This window comes from Micropterus salmoides, unplaced genomic scaffold, assembly GCF_014851395.1.
Source record: "Micropterus salmoides isolate LMB-PRFRI ecotype aquatic unplaced genomic scaffold, ASM1485139v1 Ms_hic_scaffold_14, whole genome shotgun sequence".
Lineage (NCBI taxonomy): Eukaryota > Metazoa > Chordata > Actinopteri > Centrarchiformes > Centrarchidae > Micropterus > Micropterus salmoides.
Genome location: NW_024040485.1, coordinates 25530673 through 25555315, shown reverse-complemented (window position 1 = coordinate 25555315; position 24643 = coordinate 25530673). Strand labels below are relative to the sequence as shown.

The following is a 24643-nucleotide window of genomic DNA, read 5'->3' as shown; positions in this document are numbered from 1 at the left end:
TCTTTGGTTTCTACATAATAAAATGTATTTTAAAAGATTCAGTGTTTCTTTACTTACAAGGTCAACTGGTTGTTTTAACACAGCTGTTCTGCTAATTCTATAGTCAAACATACTGTAAAAGCGTATTGTTTTTCTCTGTCTTCTTATTCTTCCCTTTAACCCATGAAATGTAGTAGGTGAGTGTGAAAGATGTGTTTTCATAGAGAGACTGAGGGTTTCACTCACTGTGCAGAGGTCAGTCTGCTCCCTGCTTCCAGTATTTATGCGAAGCTAGGCTAACTGCCCCCTGGCTCGAGGTTTGTGCTGAATGTGCAGCCAACTCTCAGAAACAAACTGTATTTCACAAAACTCAACTATTACTTTGAATATAGGTAGGTATTGATAATAGTGGCAAATCAAAATAGAATAAATAAAACACTTCTTGTGTAATGTTCTTTGCAAGCAGAGGCATCCTGTAGTGCCTACTAGAGTTCAGCTTGATTGACAGAGAAATGTTATTAACTGACATTTCTGTAAAAACTCGGCAGTGAATTTCAGATGACACTATGTATTCAACAACAGCAGCTTCACAGCAGACAGTTGAGCTAATACCAGGGACAAAAGTAGAACATTCCCCAAACACAGAAAAAAACTGACCTGACCAAAGCCCATCACAATAGCTCCTCATCACAGATGAAGATCTCACACGAGGATACCCTTATTCCACGTGTCTTATGAAGCAAATATATTTGCTTTGTGTCTGCTGTGATACAAGTCCCAGGCCGTGTCCTCACATGTCCAAAAACGTCTTGCTTACAATAGCTGTCAAAATGTTCAGGGGAGACCAGTCAATAGTTGTTTCATTTTTACAGTGTGCACCTCCTAATCACTCCACATTATTTTCATTGATTCTCACCAGTGTACCTGCAGGCATGTGCTGTTGATTAGAGACCCCCATAATTGATTTAACTGCCAGAAAATTATGCAAAAGTATTACTAATGATAACAGTAATGTGAAAACCAAGGTTTTAATGTACTGCTGCTGTTAAGAGCACCCCATTAAGAAGCATAGTACTTGTTTTACCTTTTCCAAAATGCACTAGCACTTTGCAATGCCACCAAGGTCATTGTATATGGAATGTGTAAGTGGATTATTCAACCACTTGTGATGCAGAAATGTGTCCATGGCTTAAGATTTAGTTTTTAAGAATTTTTGAGTTGAGTTGAGTCAACATCTAAATATGTTTGCTTGTGGGGGGAGGTTACAGTTTTGGTTTGGGGCATTAAAACCATTCAAGGACAGTTGTCAGCACATCGATTCAAATTATTTTCTTTAAAAAAGAGAAAGCAAGATAACGCAGTAGCACTGTAAAGGGGATGCATACCAATCGTTATTGCTTGGATTCTGTACCAATCAAATTTTGATTTCCCTCTTCATAGCAAAGGTTGCCTGCAGTCCCATCAATCAACACAGAAATAGTAAGACCTCATGGTACTGATGCTGATCTACCTTCTTTCAAGTATCCGTTCTCATCTCTTTTCGAACATGGTTCAAAACAAGGGAATAAATTTTTGTATGAGGTCAAATAGGAGATGTCTGGAACTGAATTATTGATGCATTTCTACCTGGCCTCCACAGTGGCTTTTCCCAGAAGGAGGGTTTGTACCAATTTCTTCCTAATGTTCGATGCCACTGACTTTGTGCACAGATGTCAGATGTCGTCCTTGCATTTTTGTTTTGGATTAATGCAGCTTTGATCCACGTTGAATGATGTTGAAACTATGTTTGGCACTGAGCAGCCATTCAAATCAATTCATATTTAACAGTTTTACTTGCATAAAATATATGTTAGAGAAGGGATCCAAATGATTGAATGCATGTGTGCACCTTCAGAAAAAGTGCAGCCAGAGTAGATTCAGTAATAGCAGCAATCAACCTCCTAGTGTGTTGATTCAAGTCTTACAACTGTGTTTTTCAAGGTATGATTTGATTACAGTCCCCAACAGAAATGGTTTACTAGAATGTTCAATTTTATGCATGGTCCTTTCTATTAAAGGCATGAATGAACAGCATGTGATTTATCACTCAGGATTACATGATTGAAAGACGGAAAATCAATTCAAGTCAAAACTATATTTTTTAAACCAATAATATGTCTGTCAAACAGACGACAGATATCAAAATCTAAGAAATGTCTATTTTTCCCCCCACAGAAAGCCTTCAGGGCTGGCAGAGCCTGTGCATAGAAAAAATGTCAATGAATCTGAAACTTGAGTGTCTTGCTTCATATCTGCAGAGCAATTCCATTTTCTTCTGTTGTGCTTTCTGTTCTAAAGGGCCTGAGTTCTTGGTTTGTACCAACAGACTGTATATTACAGATATTATATTATTATTATCATGAGTGTCTCATATTAATTAGTTGTCATTCTGCATTTCACAGTTTTTCACCAGCTTAGCACAATTCAGCAGTGATTCCCAACCAGGAGTATGCTACTACCACAAATAGTGCCAGGTGATATGCAGAGTAGGTACGTCAGTTGTAGGGTAGCTCCACCACTTGCAAAAAATAAATCACTTTTTGATTAGAAAAATATAATATTACATATTTAGTCAGCTGCAACACTAACCACTAGTTTTTAACACTTTAAAAATTTTGCTAAAATCTGGCTTGTTGCCTCTTAACTTCTGGCTGCTATTGGTGGCCATTAAATATCAGTCACACAGCCTGCTATACATTCCTCGAAGCAGGGAACTCATGTCCACATTTATTAGGCAGTCATAAGGCCTGACACCACCACATCCACCTTTGTGAGATTAGAAAACAATATTCAGTACTTGCCGTTAACCTGGTTACAGCAAACTCATAGCTTAGCTACTGTGTGCTGGAATCTAATTTATTAACATGAATTAAAACACATATTTTCACCTTTGTAATAAAATATATTTAATTGTTAATAAGCTCCTGTCATGGAAACACTGGACTGTATGTCTAACCAGGCGAGACAATGTTTTGGATGAGCATGACTGGGAATCATTGTAATACACAGAGGTATAGTGGTATTTGGTCCGGACACACCATGACGCACAAGCATGTAATATGCAAACTCCAGCAACACTACCCCTCTGGTAATACAGTATATGTAAGGTATTGCACATAGGGATAAAGAGTAAAACTTGCAAATAAATTATTTCCTATCCCAGTTCATTGTTTTCAGCCGACTGTAAATAAAATGTAGGTGAAACCTGTAATTGTCTTAGTGACACTGATGGAAATTATATACTAGCACCAGCGCATGTCCTTCATCCCTCACCGTCACGGTGGCTGCTCCCTTCCCATCATCCCTCAGCAGGCAAATGTCACTGTAGTGAAATGTAGCTCTTCTGATAGCTGCCAAGGCTTAGTGGCTAAGGCCGTGTTCAGTGGTTCAAGTATTGAGCCAGTGATGCTGCGTTCCTCTGCTCCACTCAGTCTAATGCTGACCACTGACACAAATGGGCCATAGAAACAAGCATAATCCATATGTTAAAAGAGGTTAACAAAAAAGTAAATCGCTTTGTCACTGCTACACTATTGTTAGGTAAAAAATCTTAAGAAATGTTATCTTTTTAAGAAGTATAACATCCTTTTTTGATGGATCATACACAATTTTGAGTTCATCTAATTCTACTGCGATTTAAAAAGGTTTTTCAAAAAGACTAGAAGTAGAACGTATAATTTTGCAGATCACCGTGTCATTTTTCAACAGAGGCATAAGCATTAAAATGACAAACAGGAGTTTTGACAGAACAAAAATAACAATCCTTTGCAAATAAATAGCAAATGTCATAATGTCTCTATATCTTTTTCCTTTAGGTGGACCACCCCAAGTGGAGTGGTACACCTAAATTAAAACAAATGCAGAATTTTTGGTAATTAGATCCTTGCAATGAATTTGGAAACAACATTTTCAAGGATTTATTAAATTGTTGGACTACCAGACTGCTTTGAAGGTTGGGAGATCCACTGGTAATATTTTGAAAGTACCAATGGATCAAATGACTATGTGTAATGCAAAAGGGGTCGCTGGTAGTGACAAAACCAAAGAGAATTACATCCTGACTCTTTCTGTCTCTCTCTCTCTGTCCCTCCCGCCCTTGTACCTGGACTGATTATGCAACAAGGCATTCTTTTTTAAAATGACCACAATGACTGAAAAAGTGTCTAATGCTCAGATTACATGTTCTTGTAATCTTTTCAGCAGTCTGCCAAAGTTCTACATAGTGCTAGCATCCCCCAGGCAGAGGGAGTGGGTGGTGAATCTGCAATGATATCAGTGATATAAATGCATACAGCATGTAAATATCATATGCAGAACAATGTTTTATTATTCAGTATTCTATAATCATACAAAATGTTTCTGCTTCACTGTAGCTCAGCAATGAGAAAGTGAACCAAGAGCACTACAGAAAGCGCATTGTCCCAGAATCATTAGGCCCCTGCTGAGCTGCAGCTGTATTAAAATGTAAAATTACTGTGTCATTTTCTTGACTGTAACATTAAACCCATGGGCACCATCAGCCTCTAAATGAACCAAACTCACATTAATATCCACTTGTACATTATTGTACAGGTCAAAATTGAGCTGTTGCACCGATAAATTGTACAGTGCCAATGGTATAACAGAAGCATGAAATAGATATTGATCCTGGTGTGTGCTTCTATTTTCTTCACCATTCACTCTCTAGCAGGGGCTGTAGATGTGAGACATTTACTATAGACAAGGGTAATTATTCTACAACACTCTACTTATATGTTCTTTCATTTTGACTATAGCAGTTTATGGTAAAAGTACAAGTACACTTTCACATGTTAAATTAAAAATATTATATTTTCAAACCATGTTTTGAAGACTTGTGCAGTTTGCAAAATATGAAAGCATCATGTTAGTCAAGTAACTTTTAACTTATGATCTATTTACTCCACAATGCAGAATATTTGAGGAGTTTGATAGCCTTTTGTAGATGCAGCTTCTGCCAGCAGTGCACATTCAGCAAGTGAATCTTTTTTCTGGTGCAGAGAGGTTTTTATATGCAAATAACCAATGTCAGGGAATCATATATATTTGATAGGATTCTGAAATCCAACATTATCAGTGAGCACACTGTTAGGACTTAATTCAAACTTGTCAAAGTCAGACTCTAAGGCTGACGGTTATCTGTCGATACCTTTAAAGTTAAAAAAATGTTAAATGTTTCACACATCATTGATTTATGTAATTCAAGGGCACTGTTCAGTCAAGCAAATAGATATTAACTCTACTTTTCGTGTTTTTCTGTCTCTGAATATGGAAGGCACTCAGTATTCAAATTTTTACTTTTAATAGTAGTTAGCAGTTGTCTTCTTCCAATAAAATTGCATGAGCCAGCAGCTGATTTAAGAAGTTTATGTTTTATTCAGTTAAGTTCCATTTTGTGTATTGTATGTCTGCTAAAATGGGAAATAGGCCCAAACATTCTTTCTGGGCACATCATATTTTCTGATGTGTAAGGAAGCAAGCGCATAATTATGTAAAATGGATGGTGAATATTGTCTTTTTCTTCTTTTGGGGGGGAAAGTAGAGTCAGCGTCATATGCACGATAAGCTTCTGTCCACACTCAGTGCACATTGTTATCGCTATGCATTTTCTGCAGATGACGAGAACACAATTCTTCTTGACCCAGTTGGACCACATTGCAGGAATGCTGCTTAATGTTGGCAATGACATTTAAAATCACAATCCCCATTGTTGAAGGAGCTGAACCCTGACATAGAGCATAAGTAGATGGCCAAAACAGTCTCTTTTACTGTGCCATTTTCCAAGACTCTTTCAATAGGAAGCCTCTATCCTGCTACTATTAAAGGAATTCAGTTTGACCTCAATTAAATGCCGCAAGAACTTAAAATGAATGTCTGCTCTGTAGCAGAATATAAACATTTTTATTACACATTATAATGCAATCTGTCAAAATCTGTCTTGTTAGTGGCACATGTAAAAGTACGTGTACGATTTTGACAGAATGTTTGTTTAAAACATGATGAGTGTGAAAAGGGAACAGTTCTGACATCATTGCAAATACATCTATGTATTGTGTTGCGGAGATATCTGAAGTTAGCATGCTAACCAGAAAGCCTCAGCCCGTCCTGTCTTGTAATACCACTTGTGCCTGAGAGGACGACAAAGCAGAGCTGCTCCGAGGGCTTGTCAATCAATGCTGCTGCACAAGCTGCTCTCTCTCTCTCCCTCACCCTCCTCGACCATTCGTTCTTCCTTTACCTCTACTTTTTTGTCTCCTGCCACCACTTGATCGCCCCTGTTGCTGACTGGGCAGACTGGGTGTGAAATTGTTGTTGTACGGAGACACATGGGTGGTGTACCACACAGCACCCCGGAATGCAGCCTGCTTCCTTTTGGCACAACAAATTTTAGAAATAGTTTTACTGCTGTTTGATATTGTGTTTTTTATATTGTGTACTTATTCCATATATTTGAGCGGCTGTGTCTTAACAGAAAGCGACAGGCAGAAGAGAAACCCCTCCCCACAGATCCTCCTATTTGTTTGGGGCATGTGGCCAAGGTACACATTGGACCTTTAAAGCTGCTATTCTCTCAATAACTCAGTGGTTCTATTACCTCAGTGATACTAGACATCAATTTTAAATGTTTACAATGTCCAGGTGTGTACTGGGGTATAAAACAACAATGTAATGTAATTTCTGCAGTACCTTTTGTATGTGCTACAGTTAAGAAAATATGTTCTAGCTATCTTGGTTAAAGCAAGTTAATAGATACAAAAGTGCCTCTTGCAGCACAAGCTGTGGTGGCTGCAAAACTTCCACTGTCAGAGCTAATTGAAATACTTACTATTACTTTACACCGTAAGAGGCTGTAAGAAATAAAGAAAAATGCACCCCACTTGTTCCAGAGACTTCAACCTCATCTCACTGCCCTCAAAATTCAGTTTGCTAAGTTGTCATGGAGATGACAACTTTTACTTATTTTTGTGCCAAAGTCTAGAATAAACTTCATGCTCAACATTGTAATAGTTATAATGACATTATATTGCACCACTACCTTATGTTCTAAATAGGATAGTATTCATGTTTTCTTCTGAACACAATGCATTGTATGTTATCAAGTTATGTTAAATTACTGTGGCCAAAATGAGTATTACAACGAAAACAGATTTTACAGATGAAAAAAAGGGACTTAAAAATTATCCTGGCAAAACTTATCTTTTTCACCTGGCAAATAAGGAACATAGAAAGATCCTCCTGTTCTTAAGTCATAAACAAAAGAAAGAAAACAATTTAGATCAGACTTTTTCTCACTTCCCTTTAAAGGCTTCTGTGGAAAGTGTTACCCTTTACCCAAACAACTAACTAACAAATAACTTTTCTTTTCGCTGGTTTCAAGATGCAGCACAACAATGAAATATCTCAAATCAAACTGACTTTAAAATGTCCTTGTTCGTAAATGCTGGATGCAGCATTTTAAATAAAATGGCATTCTAATCTGACAGATGCGAAGAAAATCTCGATCGATCATGGATCATTCATTGCCTCTGTAATAGTATATATTATGCTCTGATAACATTTTAGCATTTGCGAGGCACATTGTGGTGTTCCTCAGGGATCAATCTTGGGTGTTCTTTGTCTGCTAATCTCTCTAAAACTGTCTCATGAATGTGTGCTAAAAAAAGAAAACGTTTTTATTCAAACTATTAATAAAACTGTTCACAATCGCACTAATCCACTGTTCTTTTTGCTCTGTGTTAAATTAAAAAATGTTTCACCTGAACAGTAACCATGTAAGAATACAGACTGTTGGTGCAAAGTAGGAGAAAACACATCTAAGCAATCATGTAGGAACATAACTAGACATTATTGAATAGGACAGACAAAACTCCAACCCTCCATTCATGGGGGTCCATTCAAGGATCCACTTGGTTTTATTTCATCTGCAGCTTATACTGAATGCCACTCTGTCTTGGCAGTGTATATGGTCTAATTGTTTTTCATAAAGCAGCTCATCTCTGTCTCAAGTTGCTCCCCTGTTTGCTCTTAGCTCTATCAAAACTACATTGGATATTGCATTCTTTTTTACAGATTATAAATGCTGTACCTTGCATCCTTGTTGAAGCTAGAACATCCACATAAACAACTTTTCAAAAAATTCATTCATTCATTATGATGTATCATAATCAAACCTTTCCTAATGCAACTCATCTCTGTCTCAAGACGCTCCTGTGTTTGCTCTTAGCTCTAACCAAACTACACTGGATATCAAATTCTTTTTTTACATAATAAAAGACCGTACCTTGGCCTCCTTGTTGTCCTTGTTGTCCTTGTTGATGTTTTTCCTCACTAGGAGCATCCACATGAACAGCTGGTTTAAAAAAAATTAATTAATTCATTTTGTTAGTTGTTGTGCAAGGTTTGATATAAAATAATGGTTTTGAGATGTACCTTTTACAGAGGGGAGTTCAGGTCCGCACCACTAGAGCAGGAACCCGTGCCCTTTATTTCCAGCTTTGTCATGCTCTCTCAGGGGGTGAGAGGCACTCTGGTAAGGCACAGTGGATCTTGTGGTTGAACAGGATCTGTCAACTAGGTATCATTTAATTTTGTTTTTGTTTTTAACCTACCGTTACTATAGAAACACTGAGGGAAATTATGCCTCCTTCTCCACACAGCTTATTGTGGACCGGTGATAGAGTAACAAGATACAATTTACAATTATAAAGTCATGCTTTACAACCATACAGTCTATGTTTACAACATGCTTAAAATGTATGCATATGAATGAGGGTTTTAGTCGAACAACAATAACAAACAATATCACACCAACAATACTGCACTAGTACTACACTGGTTTATGGACAGTCACGACTGTCCCCAAAACAGCAGTATACTATTAGTTATATTTATGCTAATTTTAATTTAGCATAATAACAAATCATAATCCTCCTGTCCACGTGGGTCTGGGCGAATAAGAATAGTGCAATATTTAATAGGGACTGTGTATGCTTGTGTAAGGCTTGGCTACAGATTGTCACAGAGCAGAGCAGAAGAATCGCCTATCCTTCATCTAGGCCCTCCATGTTTCCCGCTGATGCCTTATTATCTGCAGCAGCTGCGCACAAGGTGAGTACAAATGTATTGATTGTTGATGCCCTCAAATGGCAAGCCTCAAGGGAACGGTTCCAGAAATGTAATTTCCATTACATGTAGACATCAGCAAGAATGTTTTCTTATTGAAGGGAGAGAAATACACAAATAAAGGAATGTTACATGTTGACAACAGCATCCCGTTTATCTTTGCATTTTTCTACAGAATGTCTGTGGTGTTTGGCTAGGAAATAGACACCCACATGCACGCAAACACGCACACATACACACAAGCAATACATAATAGAAAGAACATATTTCATACAGGGTTGACCTCCATCTAGTGGCAGAACTGATTCCGCTTGAAACAGATTTAGATGAATGACTGAGTCCTTGTAATGTGACGACAGCGGGGAGACTCAACTAAACTTAACTGGGCTAGAGAAAAATAGATTAGAACATAATAAATAGAATAGAACAGAGCAGAATAGAATATTGTAGAACATAATAGATACGTAATAGAATAAAATAGGACATAATAGAAAAGAACAGCGATAAATCCAAAGACTCTTCATGATATGAATACCCTGGTGATCAAACATTTGGAGGTTTTCCAAATAATCTCTTTTCATTTAACCTTTATTTAGCATTCTACATAATAACACTAGTAAAACACAAGATATTTACCGCATATGCCTACATGCATGACTGCAAATATTTAATTTCGGCTGTGGCTCAGGGGGTAAGAGCAGTGATCCACTTTTCAGAAGGTCGGTGGTTCGCTCCCCCAGTCTGCATGTTGAAGTATCCTTGGGCAAGGTACTAAACCCCAAATTGCTCACGATGGCTGTTCCATCTGTGTGTGAATGTTATTTCTGTTCTGATGAGCAACTGGCACCTTAGTCTCTGTCATCAGTATGTGTGTGAATAGGTGAATGCGACGTGTAAAGGCACAGTGGGCGGAAGACTAAAAAAGGTGCTATACAAGTACAATCACCATTTAAAAATTAAGAATAAAAGACTCACAACTGCCATGACTTATTAAATGAAATTATCTCCAAGTGGACAATGTATATAGTAATTATAGCCATACAAGTTTCATTATAATGGGATGAAATTAAAGAGGAAAAATTATTATTATGCAGTGGTACTTAAAGAATCATTTTGACGTGTTGCCCTAATTTGACCTATAATTAGCATTTATTTAATCAGGTGAGTCCAACTGAATTTGGAAACTTCTTTTGCAAGGGAGACCTGGCCAAGACTGTAGCATAAAACAAAATCATACAAAGTCAGGCCACAGATTAAACAATACTAAAAATATAACAAACATATAACAATGTCAAAATAAAATAATTTAAAATATATATATCAAAATAGCACTGACAATTAACAAAGGAGACATTTACCATGCATTTCCAATAGTCTGAATTCTGTCAGATATCAGATTCTACACCCTAAATGTCTTTTGTAGAGTATTCAAAATGACTGCGTGAGCAGAAAACAACTTCTGTCCATACATTTGGAACAGAAAGCAGATAAATTGTAAATCTTGTCTGAGAGTATGTTTGCAAAATGAGCTCTGTGAAATACTTTTATTTATACTTTAATTTTCTTAAATATCATGTATGTGGCCATGATAAAGACAAATATTACATCCAATTAAAACAATGTCAGTACTATGCACAGGAAAGACAATATTTTACAGCCACAAAAAAACATTACATGTTACCACTAAGGAATATTTGAAATTTTATTTTTCCAAATAACAAGTATTGCAAACAACAGAATGGCCTTTCCTCACATGAAGGTATGACAAAGTTATAATTAAGAGTTTCCAGCTCTAGTTGGCTCCAAAGCTGTTGGTTTTGGCCGTCTCATTAGCTTGTTCAATTTACAATTCTAACATGTTGTTTGAGGTTCAGTATGAGAACAGACAATTCAAGCATGAAATGTAGAGCTGTTCTCTCTCAGTTAATTTGTGAACTTCTAATGGTTTCTGTCTTCATTTTCTCACTCCTTTCTTAAGAATAAGTATGTCTCATAAGAATGTTCATGTTTTCTGAATTTGCTTCCACAAGTTCCCGGTCAAACAGACTGTATCCATTCATAAATGTGGTAATTAGCCATCTCATTATCTTGTTATGAAATAACACTCCAATCTAGTTCTGCTAAAATACTGTAGAAAAAGAAAACTGAAAATGTACTTCTGTCAGTCCCATGGGCTTTCCATGCAGACAAGATTTACCATCTTGCACTTATTATTCATTCACACTGGACTTATTTCTTCAGTTGGAAGCAACAAACAGTCACAATGCCCACCATCTCGTCTAACTCCATCTTTAACAGAGCCCAGTGTCATCTCTAAACAAGGGGTAGTGGATGTCCTTGACCACGGACGTCATTAGACCAGAAGGGTATATTGTTTCTTGAGCAGCATGATTGGTGTTAATTGTTCACATAATTAAAATCCAATCCAATACATACTGTAAAATATGAGGGATTCTGAGCAGGGCTGTAATATTTTAAATAAAGACTTCTGAGGTCAAGAGTTGATGGCCCCCCAACAAACCCCAAAGAGACCAAAAGAAAACATTTTGTAAATATTATTTATTGAATTAGCTGTTGAAGTATATTTTCTGCAAGTTTTATTGAAATGGTGGAGTGATCCACTGTTTGGCCTCAAGTGTTGACCATAATGAAGAGTTTAAACCACAATTAACCATAAGCTTTTGATACTTATCATGATAATTATCGATATCGAAAGATATGAAACTTTTTATCATGCTAACATTTTTGTCCATATAGTCCAGCCCTGCCTCAATGTCCTTAGTGGTAATCATGACGCTGCTTTTGCCCAAATTAAACAGAAGATCACGTGATTGTATGTTGGTAAATTTGCCTTACATGAGAGGTGCACTCTTCTCCTATACCAGTTGCATATAGAAAGAAGCAAGCAGAAAACAGCGTACATTGCTTAAAATGTGGTTCTATATAACATATTAAAGAAACTTGAAATAAAGCATGTGCTGCATGGACAAAACGAAAGAAATTACATTCATTTATGAAGAGTAACAATAAAAATTGCACTGACTAAGCTCTGTACATATGTACATCCTGGGAATCCTTGTTAATGAAAACGACAGCAGTGTTTTGCAGGTCACCCCCTGAATACTTCTGTGGGAGACAGAAAGAAAATAATTATGATAATTGCTAAAGCATATCCTTGATAATGGTAATTATTTTTAAATAGTATGTAATAAAACAGTGACAGCTATTTTAGTAGGGACTTACATTGAGCCTTGCTTTCGTCTCCAGCACAGGATCCTGCTCTATAAATGATATTAAGAATATTTCAGTCACAAATAATAATAATGCAAATATCTTATGCAAATATATTTAATGCATGTAAAATAGTTCGTAGAGAAGATTAATGGCATGATTCTGCCCAGATTTAATATTAAATGTTTAAAGAAAGGAGAAGTTGCCTTACTGTGCAATTTCCACAACCTTTTCGCCAACATGGCCAAGCCCACAAAGACCATTACAGAAGCACATACCATCAAAGGCTCCCAGATGTGACTACAACACAGATGCAAACACAGTGATCTTATCAGATAGTACAGCTTCAAGAGCAGCTCAGGCTTATACTGCATCTGTTCTTACATAGTAACACAACGGCCAAGATTTTGACAGATAGGCCTACATATTCCCGGGCAAGAATGGGATGATCATTATCTGTGCTTGACTGAGCTGAACTTGAGTGAACTCCATCATGATGGTATGGTGAAGCATCTGTAATGGTTAGTAGTGTGAAAGACTTCACATCATACATGGAAGGTGTGGGAGAGGAGACATTTTGGTGGAAAGCATATTGGTAAGGTTCACTCTTACCTGTAATTGTTCCAGGACTCCTTGGTGATGGGTTTGGGTGGAGGCAGGTATTTGGCAGAGTGATTTGTTGTAGGTGGGAAAGTCACAGACACTGCTGCTGCAGATAAAGATATTATACACTGAAAAATGCGGTACTATTAGCAAAATAGTGTTTGAGGCAGCACCTGCCAAGTTCATAACATCGATATTAGGTATGATAGGTGATTCATAATAATCAATACCTTCTACAGCTGGAGATCTAAGTGCCCCTGCCATCTGTCACAAACACATATTGATTTTTAAAGCTGCGCTTGGTTACTTCTCATTTTAAAAGGTCGTGTAGATGCAGAACTTTTTAATAATTGATTGGCAAGTCTCTCACACCAAAGGGATGTGTCTTATACACTGCACCATCACCACCTAATTTAAAAGGAACTTCTCAGATTTTTTAGTCATGGTAGCGGAATATCTCTGGGGATGGCAACAAAAGTTTGGTAAATATGGTTCGTAATAACGTGCTGCACAAACGACTTATATTGTCATTTTTCTGGTGAGGACAGTCTCCCAAAACAGTAGGTCAGACTCTCCTCTCTGTCTGCTTCTTCAACTGCCTGGCTCAGCTGTCTTGATAAGGATGCACTCTGATCCATCTCCGAGGTAACCCAAGGTCAAGATTATGTTTATTTTGCTTCATTACAGACACACTGACTGGCTCTCTTCAGAATGTTATGCATGTCCTCACTGCTTCAGTGTAGCTTGAGTAAGGGATTTTAGTCTAGCAACCAGTAGGTCAGTTAAGGATAACTTTATATGGAGCACACCATAGACAGTATGGGATAAAACAGGGATAAATATTGTGGACCAGGAAGGCCTCTTAAGATTTGGTGGTTCTACATTGTGTGCTCACTCTTTAGGTCTTTTCTATTGCCTGTCTCTCCAGGTGGGTTTCAGTAAATAACGTTTTGTAAGACATCTTGGGTTTTCTTGAGAACTTCCTCTGAGAGAAGAGTTTACCTGCTCCTAAGAATTTTCATAATATAAGTGTGACATCACTTATAGGTTTCTGAAGAGTGAGTGTGAAGCTTAATGTGATTAGCACCTGTCATAGCCATCTTGGCAATGATGCTCCTAACTCCTGGCTAGCCCATAAAAGGGCAACGGTGGAAAAACAGTCGGTGGAGCTGAGGCTAACCACTTGTGATGGCACCAACCTGTCACTTAAAGAGGCCATGCCCCTAATAATGCACACATTTAAGCTTTAATATAATTTAAATGGATGATTATATTTATATATATTACACCCATACAGTTGTCATGATCAGCAAATTAGCTACAGTGACCAAAACCATTTTTTGTGTCAGGCTGTACACTTGTTTATTTCTACTGTAAATTTGGACATTTTAACATGGGGGTCACTGGGAATTGACTTACTTTTGAAACCAGCCTCAAGTGGCCATTCCAGTAACTGGAGTTTTTTGGCACTTCTGCATTGGATACATTTTTCAATTGTTGCCTCTTGCCAAATACCTGAAAAACTATTAACATTCCCATCAACCTCACCTGTACCTTTTGACAAGTACCAAATAGTAAATGTTAGCATGCTAACAGGCTCAGATGGTGACCAGAGCAGGCATATGTACACGCCCCCTTTTGGGTGAAAACAAGCACTGAGAGAGATCTGTGGCATCAGGACATCCTCATAGAGGATGAAAATAAACTGTGGGTCAATAATAGTGTACTTCTGTAGCAAACACTTCATCACAGGTTAGTAAATGACATGTGTGCTGATTGTGCCAGTAGATTGAAGTCAATCAGTCTTTTTTTGGGGTCTGTTCACTCGAAAGACTGCTGAGAGCAGAGGGTACTTTAATAATTCACATAAACTGAGCTGACCCACCTTCGAATTATGAATGTTGTAAACATCATAAAGTAATGTAGGAAGTGGGACTGGAACCGACCCCTTCTACTTCTCGGTTTGGGGTAAAAAGTTGCGTAATAGACACAAACAGCAAAATAGAGAGAGTGACTTCACTTTTCCACAGCAATGTTACTTTGGACAGTTGATCCGCAAGGAAATAACATAATTGTTTGCCTGAGGATTTGGGCTATTGGCTAAAAAGCAAAATAGTATTTTTATTTTATGCTATTAAATTAAGACACAGAGTCGCTAGTTTGGCTGCAGACTCTTGGGCCGCTCATAGTGACGAAACCACAGAGACTGATCACCTGACTGCAGTTCTATTCTACTTCGGTTTTGGTTCACTCTCACTGCTCTCATAAACCTCACTTAAGCAGCAGCTGTTTTTCACTAAAAAGGCTCTCATAAACCTACTGTATGCAACCTGCCCAGCGCTAAATGTCATTTTCTCAGGAATTGGTGAAAACCAAAACAAAGTAACACAATCTTAAATGAATGCTGATGTTGTTCAGTGAAAGTGCGAAAAGGCTGTTGGCTAAAATGTTTGGCATTTCAACTTTACAAGGTGATAAGATGTAAATTTTGTGTTTGCCTGTTCCACTGCACCTAATTGCCCACAAAATCAATTAATGAAAGTAAACAATCAATCAAATACGTATGGCTCACTAACTTGTCTAGATTATCATTCAGTGCAAGAAACTGATCAACTAAAATATACTTCTTTAATTTTAAGGGTTCTCAGTCAACCTACTAGTTGTGGGTCGGGGTGTGACCAGCACATGCACGGATATCTGCTGCTGTCCTGCAGAACACAAGTACCAGCCGGTATCTCGCATCTGCAGCTTCTTTAAGGTTATAGTGAAAGTCCTAGTTCTGTCATCATTGATGGCCACTGAAGTGTCTTCGTAGCTCCCGTCAGAACCCGTCAGCAGACAGGAGCTCCAGTCTCCACTCCGACACCACTTCTTCTCACTTTCTCTGTTGGCAAGCAGTCACAGGGGAGTCAGTGAAGGCTGGCTGTCCATCAGAATTTGGCTTGAATTGAAGATCTCAAACAAAAAAACATGTTTCTCGGGTTTACTGATACTTTATAAATGTTGGAATCTACATGTGAGAATTCTACATTGCCTGACAGTAAATAACATTGATATAATAGTAATAGTATGAATCAAATACCTGTATCTCTCACTGTAGATGCATTCAACTGTGACACTACTCCCTTCTTCCCCACTCAGTTGGCTGCTCACCGCTGAAATACCTGCAGGAAAGAAATCAACTTACGTTTAGAGCTTGCCTTTGAAATGCATTAGAATTATTTTTTTTCTCCTCCCGCAATCAATTAAGGTTTATCAGTTCAGACTCACTCCATTACTCACCATGAATAACCTTGATGTAAGTGTAAGCCACAACATCAGCGCTCCACACACCGCCTATCTCCACGCCACACATGTACCATCCAGAGTTCTCCTCCTTCAGGTTGCTCATGGTCACAGTGAACACCAGCTGGACCGGATCGTCAAAAATGGTCACTTTGTCCTCTGGATTGGCTGAATGGAGATTATCTGTTCGAGCTAAGCTGGTGCAGAACTCCCTCATTCTCCCCTGACACCAGTATTTTACATAGCTGGCATACTGAGGCTCATAATGACACGGGATAGTGAGGGATTGACCCTCCATGACTGTGAGCTCTTTCCCAGTGGTTACACCGCAGAGGAAGGCTGATGGAAAGTAAAGATGACTGAATGTAAGTTGAACTTCAACTTTCAGTTATCACGCTGCAGTCAGAACAGTAACTAACAGTGGACACTTCTACGACTGAGGGAACAAGAAAGTGACCTTACATAATACACATACACGGTTTCAGTTTACATTGTAACAAAACATATTTACTTTCACTTCCCTCTCTATACTTCTTATTGCAAAACTGGATTAACCCTCTATAATAGGGATTTGGGGGGACAAATTTAACAGGTCATTGGAGACTTGACAAAACACACATGAAACATACTCTTTGCCAAAGGGGCAAACAGCTCAGAAGCTTGGGAGACTTTAAAAAAAACACACACACACAAATGCTTTTTCTGGTTCCCGCAGAAAATGGTAACTTTACCAACCTATCTAGGGTGTCTTCAATAAATGATTAATAACATAACGAAATAGTAAGGTGAAGTAAAGCATAAGAAACATCTTGTTGCACCAGTATTTGACAAAAGCACAATAATAAAGTGAGGGGTTACACCATTATAGACATCCTGTGAACTCTTCTTTTTTAATCAATTATGTACAAAAAAAGCTGCTGAAAAGGCTTATTTTGCAACATTTGTAAGCATATGACCTCAGTAGTCACAGTTATTACCTGGGATCCATGGTAACAGGCCGAGGACAAACATGAAGAAGTGCATGTTTCACCGTCAGTTTGAAGTTTACCAAGTGAATTCTCTCGCCTGTGCACAGACTCCAGGTTCCGCAGTGTCTGTTTCCCCTTGGTCACGTGACCGTATGTTGGATCCAGATGTTCCAGATGTTAACCAAGTAGGTGCCAGTTAGATTTTAAGTCAGGAAACATTTTTAGTAAACATCTGATGTAAAATACTATGATTTATCTATGACTTTCTGTCTATAAATATGTCATGAAACCTTTTAAAGGGGTAGTTGAATTTACTACCACCTAATGTAAAATGTGTGAAAAAATTGTAAATCAACCAAAAGTCTGTAAGGTGATCAATTTGCTAATGCCTTCAGCATCCTTGACATTTGCAGAGGATTTATTTACGTTCTCAGACACTCCCTGATATTCAAGAAACAAGGACCTTAGGGGAATAGTTCAACATTGTGAGAAATAGGCTTAATTGCTTTCTTCCCAAGAGTTAGATGAGAAGATTGATGCCACTCCAAGATTTTTACCACTCAGTGTTCAAAGAGTGGCATCAATCTTCTCATCTAACTCTAAGCAGAAAGCGAATAAGCTTATTTCCAAAGGTTTTCGCCTGTACGTTTAAACATTGTCATCTTTATAATTACATATCCTCCTTTTATTTATTATAAATACATATTTCAATGTTAGCCATCTTTTTAATACCATATTCCAAATGTTGAGAGCCTTTTCTTCCATGAATGCAGAGAAATCATTTGGCAGGCTGCAATGAAATGATTTGATTTTGAAGCCTGAAAACTTTGGATTTGGTCCAGTCGTCATTTGTTGGATTAATCTTCAACACAGTCCCCTCAGCCACTGAATTAACAAACAATTATTTCAAGCCTTTCAATTTGCTCTGTGAAGGGTGTCACGGACGTCCATAAAGTCCCATGCTTCATGCTCTGGCTACAAAGCCTTTTATGGTCATCCATTTCCTGGGAAAATGGAGGCAGGACTCAGAATTGAAACTGACCTCATTCTTATGGCAACTTCAGGCAGATTTGAGAAACGAAGCTTAACTTTTACGAAAGTGATTATCTTCAGCCATTTAAGGTCATGGACATATCCCAATTTCCTGACATTCCTTTTTAGCTTTGTGAAAATCGGTAATGTCTGTCTGACTTATATGTAATACCAATACTTTGCCCAGTAGGCTCTAAATAGAGACTACTTAATGAGATTGTTTTTCTTCCAGTGTAAGTAGAAGCAGTTTAGTCAAAAAGACATATTAGATCAACAAAATAAATTACTTCCTTAAAATACTGTCTACTTTCAAGAAAAAAAGTGGAAAGTACATTTACTCAACTTAAATACTTGTACTTTACATCAGTATTGTAGTTGTATTGTACTCTACTCCACTACATTTCCGAGGCAACTACTGTACTACATATACTTGACACCGTTACTTTGCAGATTGGTATACTTTAAATTGATCAAACATTTTATAAAATAGCTAGAATCAGCTCTACTTGACAAATGACCTTAAAATATTGCTTACATGTAAATGCATCAGTAATAATTATACTAGTGGTGGAAAAAGTACTCAGATCTTTTACTCAAGTGCATTTTTCAGAGGAGATATTAGCTCATCCAACAGATGCAGATGTGATGGAAAGCATCACTTCAGCTTGGAGCTACGATACCATCCATTGAACATCCATTAACCTGAAGATAATGCTACCCCCTTAAATTTGAAACCACAAGTAGCTTCCACTTACCTACCCTATATCCAGGACGAGACATTTACTGCGTGCTAATGTCATCCATTTCATATGAAGAGGTATATGGACTACCTCTTTCTCTGCTATTAAATCAGCATTGCAGAAATTTAGCTCTGACCTTTAAAGAGGAAACCTGGGTTGCCAACATGATTCAGTCTGGTTTTCATCTCCGTATGCAATTTAGTTTCATATCCAGTTCAAACTGGCCGACACATTCACACCCCACAGCTCTGTGCAGTTTAAAGCAACTGACTCTTATCAATTATTCCAGAACAAGTCATAAAAGCAAACCCTCTCATTGCTCTGGGGTGTAATGTTCTTGCTCCCCCCCACCCAACTCTGGGCCTGCTGCTCAAGTAGAAGCCCCACACTCTGTCTCTTTGGCTCAAGAATATACTGCAGTCTCCATTCTTCATTGTAGGTTTCAAAACAAGTTATATAAGGGATGGAGACCTTTCATGTCAATGTGCACTATTTATTTCACTGCAGCCAACTAAAGATGTAGCATGCAGCTCATCCAAAACCTGATGATAAAAGTCCTATATTTGAAGCTGTAATGACTATATGGGGTGGGTTACAGAGGAACTTATGTACAGCACTGTCTGATGCTTGTGGTATTGTTTAACGTAACATACTTACAATGTAATAAAAATAAATAAAAATTTTGTTCCATATGAGCATATTTTCCACCTGTAATGTACAAATGTGTCTTTGTATTAAAACCTAGACCTGTTCCTACTCACTTAAGAGAATACAATGCATTCAAAAGATTTAGATACATCTTTTATAAGTCTTCAGACACAATACATGCTCACTATTCTTAACTTCCTTGCCTTAAACAGTATATTATTAAAAACAACTTTAGTTGTTAAAACTAAAACGGAATCAGTAGGTCTCATTCAAGAACTGCTTCATTATTCACAAGGTCACCATTTCAGTTATTTTATTTCTTCTTGGTGCAAAAAGGGAATGCTTTACAAATTTTAACATAAAAAAATGACGAAATCAACCATTTTTGGTAAGAAAATTGTACTGCATATGTGACAAAACGCAGCTAATTCATTGTTGATGGTGGGATGGGACTCTCCAAATCATTGTCACAAAAGCAGATGTAGCATCATGTCTTAAAGGACAGTTTTGATAACTTCTCTTGTCGTGATCTATGGGAGGAAAAAAACAGAAGAGGTGGCCGGGTTAGTGTCACGGAGGTTACGGGAGCAGTTATTTAGAAGCAATTGGGAGACAAGAAAATGGGAGTATGGCCTTTCCGTCTGCCTGCAAGTCTAAAAATTCAATAACACTGTTTTCTAGTAAAGCAAAAGCAATATGTGGTATCATGTGGATCTCCCCAGAGAAGTGAGACTTAAGCCTATCTTATCAAATGCACTATTATCTGGAGCTGTTCCACTAAGAATGAAATGATGAACTCGCAAGAATGGTTAATGTGACTGAGAGCACCCAAAGGACAAGGGTATACTAGTTTTACAAGCATAAACCAATACACTAAAGCATTTACCCATATAAAAGCCCACTTAAACATCCTTTGAGTTCATAAAATCTCCCATTTATTGTCCATTGAGACTCTACGCTATAAACACTCATTTATATCACACATTACCTTCAAAGTTACTGAAGGTGCAAAATCTAAATTAGATTCTTTAAAGTAAAGTAATTGCCGTTCATCCTTGACCAATTTGCTTTTAAACTTTTATAATGGACTTTTATTCTGAACTAATCAACAGCCTGCCATTCTCTGCCATCTCCCATCAAATAAGTGCAATCTCTCTCATTAGCAGCCCATAGGCGTGCAGGCAAGGCCGTTTCTGTGTTTTCTGATTTGAGAGGTTTAAAGAGAACTGGGGAATACTGAAACGATGAATGAATAAGTAAAGTATTTCATTGAAGATGCAGAAGTGGCCAGAAGACAAGAAAAATGTGATACCTGTTTACAGGAAACGCTGTGATGTCGCTGGGTAAGAGATGTCAAAATGGCCAAATGATATGCTACATGGATGACATGATTTGTTTCAAATATGTGGTAACATTAGGGGCTATATCACAGATTGTGTTGCAAAGAAAGCGAAATTAAGCAAAATGCCTAATTACCTATAGAGTGTATTTCTTGATTTATCAGGCTACTTTTACAATGTAGCGAAATAAAAGTTTTGAAAATGTGTTGTGGTCCCCTGAGCAATATAGTTGAATAGCCCTCTTCTAGGCCCTGAGTGCTGAAAATATTCAGTTGACTAGTGGGCTCCAGAAAGGGCTAGCTGCACCTTGATATGAGACAAATCACTCAAACAAGGAGGTAATATTAACCAACAACTGCAGAAAACATCAGCAGCAGCTTAAAGCACACAGCGGGAAGGAAAACTAACAACTGAAAATAATATAATTAGTGGATGCTGGATATGTTGTATAAGTGTGGATATCTTCACTGTAACTTGAAATAGACTGACAATGGGGTTATAAGCACAAGTGGCTTTTTTAAAAATCAAACTTTAAAAACTCCTAAAGTGAAAAATGCATGTGTGAAATATATACCTCTTGTGAGAGTGGGACACTGAGTCAGATGCACGTCCTTTTCAGCCAATGAAGTTCATCACAACCAGATGAAGGACGGTGTGAGCGAACAGAAAGTCAGCAAAGGCTCTCTCTGGGGAGATAGACAGGAACTCTCCTTTGTTCTGTGGGTTGATCTGGATACGAAGACACACTTGGAAAAAAGCAAATGATACAGATGATTCAGTAAAGTTTCAGCACACCTGAGACTCATAAATAACAGTAAAGGCATTACGACTGCTGCTTACAAATATTTACATTATTATTTCAATTGTTATCAAAAGGATAGTTTATAATTTTTCAATCACAGCACGTATATAGAGTTTCTGAATTGAATCTAAAACTCTGCTATTGTTCCTATGGTTCAATTTTTACAGATTGGTTGCTCTGAATTTAAGAATGATGGTGCATCTGTGTGTTTGCACCTGCAAACAAGAGGAATAAGACTTGTGATAGTGTTCAATTCATTATGTTAGAGCTACTGTTGGAGTTAATTATTAAAACTTATCTCTCAGTGGAGTCACAATTAGACTGTTTGACATAACTTCATATTACCACACAGTAGGGCTGAACCAATTTTCAGAATCGACTATCAAAACGAATGACAGGGGTTTAAGTTACATTCTCTAGTGCCAGCTTCTCTAATGGGAGGAGTTGCAGTATTGCTCTTGTACCTTTGGGTTTGGGGCTGATGGGCTGTCACTTTGGCCTCTAGGGAATTCTAATGGGCTGTTTTTCATTATTCCCTGACATGTTACTTCAAAAAAATGTAACCATGCAATTCAGTGCAATTTACACCAGTATCATGATATCAACCCAAATGCTAAATTGTTTATGCTAAAGTTCACAAATCATCTAGTTATGTCAACATGAGCTCTGAGAAACAGAGCTTTCGCTGTCCTCCACTATGGGAATACACTTTATTCTGAAAAAGTACTAAGAGGTGCACTAAGTTTATTAGCCGCAAATAGATAAAAATGAAGCCATGCAATAATGGCTGCATTCATAAAGGTTAAATGTTATAGTTTTACCGTTCATGAAGATAAGATTTAATGTATGGCTTTTGTAATAATTACAAGATTCGTTTTTGTACCTAAAGTGGAAACTTAGCGTAGTTTTTAAATTCTATATATATATATTCTATATATTCTATTTGTTTCCATACTCAGTAACGTTATACCTTAATTTAGTATAATTTTTATACAATTACAACTCAAGCCATGGGGTTTTAGCTTGGTATGCTAACTTGTGTCTGCACACCGGTGGGCCACAAGTCCACTGACTGACTGAATCCCACGAACTGACGCATTGCAATGTCATGAGCAAGACGAAACAACTTTTAACCTTTTAATAAGTTTTTACCTGCGAGAATGAAAGCGCCCACACATGAGATGAAGCCCGACAGAAAGCTATTGAAGGGGAAAGTGCCGACGAGCAGACAGTAGAGGAATTGCAGCGCTCCTGTCAACAAAATGTACAGCAAATATGCATCCACCACTTTCAGCTTGTTAGGCGTCGTGGTGGTGTACTCCTCTAGAAACCGAGAAATAACTGATATGACCGAATTTGACATGATTTTGCCGTCTAATTTGTACAAAAACGGGTTCAAAAACGAGCTTTGCACAGCTCCTCTTCCTCAATCGAATGAGTGACGTGTCCTCATTAACCGGAAAATGGTGGATTGCAACCGTGACTTGTAAAAGCTGCATACCGCCACCTACGGTACCGGAGTATGTAGCATGAACTGTGCTGATGCAGTGGTGGACGAAGTAAGTAAAAAGTATTAAAAGACAACCGCTTATCCTGCATGCAGGGCCACACATAGACAAACTACCAGTCCCACTCACACCTAAGGACAGTTTACCTAGTCAACCACATGTTTTTGGATGAAGGGAGGAAGCCGGAGAGAACCCAGGCAGACTCCACACACAAAGGCTGGGACGACCGGGGTTCGAACCAGTGACCTTCTTACTGTGAGGCAACAGCTGTCCACTAGACCACTGTGCTATTTTTATTAATCCTTTAACTGATTGTTTTTTAGAATAGTGAGAAATGACACAATTACCCACAGCTGAAAGTGACATCATTATAATGCTTGTTTTGTCTGCTGAACGATCCAAACCTCAACATTATTAACACTATTCAAATTATTAACAAAAGTAAAAGAAAAAGAAGCAAATCTTCACATTTGTAAAGCTGGAACCTTTAATGTTTTTGCATGAACAATGACTTACACGATCAAAAGATCAATACATTTTCTGTCAACCAACTAATTGTTTCGTTTGTACTTGTTCTGTATAAACTGTTGGGTTGTTTAATTTATGACAAAACATCGTGTTTTATCAGCTCTTCATATGTTTTGTGTATAAAAATTTTCACTTGTAAAGTAACTATTAAAACAATATTTCCCTTTGAAGTGTAGTGGAGTAGAAGTAGAAAGTGGCATGAAAAGAAAATACTCAGGTAAAGTACAGGTACCTTTACATCATCAAAACAACAACAACAACAACTAAATCCTATAATACATCCCCATACTTTTCAGATATTGCACAATAGCTTTCTGTTTGTCCTTTACCCCATCTCCTGTTGTTCCTGATAAACCTTCAAGGTTCCAATTCCTTCCTGCCTGACTTATCTTTTGATTAGCCTAATCCTCTCGTCCCTATGTATCCAAATATTCATCTGATTGACTTTGACCCATAAAAAACGATATTTTATTTAACCCTGTATAATCAATAATCAAACCTTGGTCTGGGTAAAATGCTCTCCTCTCTTCTGTTCCTTCTATTCACACCCAGAGCATTGATAGATTTTTGCACACTGTATTATTTCCTTCCACTATTATCCACATCCCACCCGTCCTGTCATTTCCTCATCATTTCCTTTTTCATTATTGCCTTAGCTTCTCTGCAACAGAATAAACACAACACACCACTTTGTATGGTTTTACTTCCTTAACCCAGTGCAGTCCTACAATTGCCATCATGTCTGCCGTGTACACTGACACCATCAGGCAACCTTTTCTCAATGCGTACATTCATTGTT

The 24643-nt window shown here is 37.8% G+C and overlaps 2 protein-coding genes across 4 annotated transcripts; both read right to left on the bottom strand.

The window, feature by feature from the left end:
* Window positions 1–10698: 10698 nt before the first annotated feature.
* Window positions 10699–17404, bottom strand: pigr (polymeric immunoglobulin receptor). Of its 3 annotated transcripts, none has more exons than XM_038718757.1 (8): window positions 17256–17404; window positions 16276–16617; window positions 16076–16157; window positions 15651–15877; window positions 13003–13099; window positions 12602–12690; window positions 12403–12440; window positions 10699–12282 (listed from the first exon to the last, which is right to left on the bottom strand). In XM_038718757.1, exons 1-8 carry the CDS (start codon window positions 17299–17301, stop codon window positions 12202–12204), a joined length of 1002 nt encoding a protein of 333 aa, XP_038574685.1. In that variant the 5' UTR covers window positions 17302–17404; the 3' UTR covers window positions 10699–12201. The 3 variants fall into 3 exon arrangements, with proteins under 3 accessions (XP_038574685.1, XP_038574684.1, XP_038574683.1); XM_038718756.1 differs by having other exon boundaries at window positions 10699–12285; window positions 13003–13096; XM_038718755.1 differs by having other exon boundaries at window positions 10699–12285; window positions 17256–17403.
* A 2554-nt stretch (window positions 17405–19958) lies between these two features.
* dad1 (defender against cell death 1) lies at window positions 19959–23269 on the bottom strand. Its single transcript, XM_038718754.1, has 3 exons — window positions 22961–23269; window positions 21581–21752; window positions 19959–20196 (listed from the first exon to the last, which is right to left on the bottom strand). The coding sequence occupies exons 1-2, from the start codon at window positions 23169–23171 to the stop codon at window positions 21622–21624; spliced, it is 342 nt and encodes a 113-aa protein (XP_038574682.1). The 5' UTR covers window positions 23172–23269; the 3' UTR covers window positions 19959–20196; window positions 21581–21621.
* Window positions 23270–24643: the final 1374 nt, after the last annotated feature.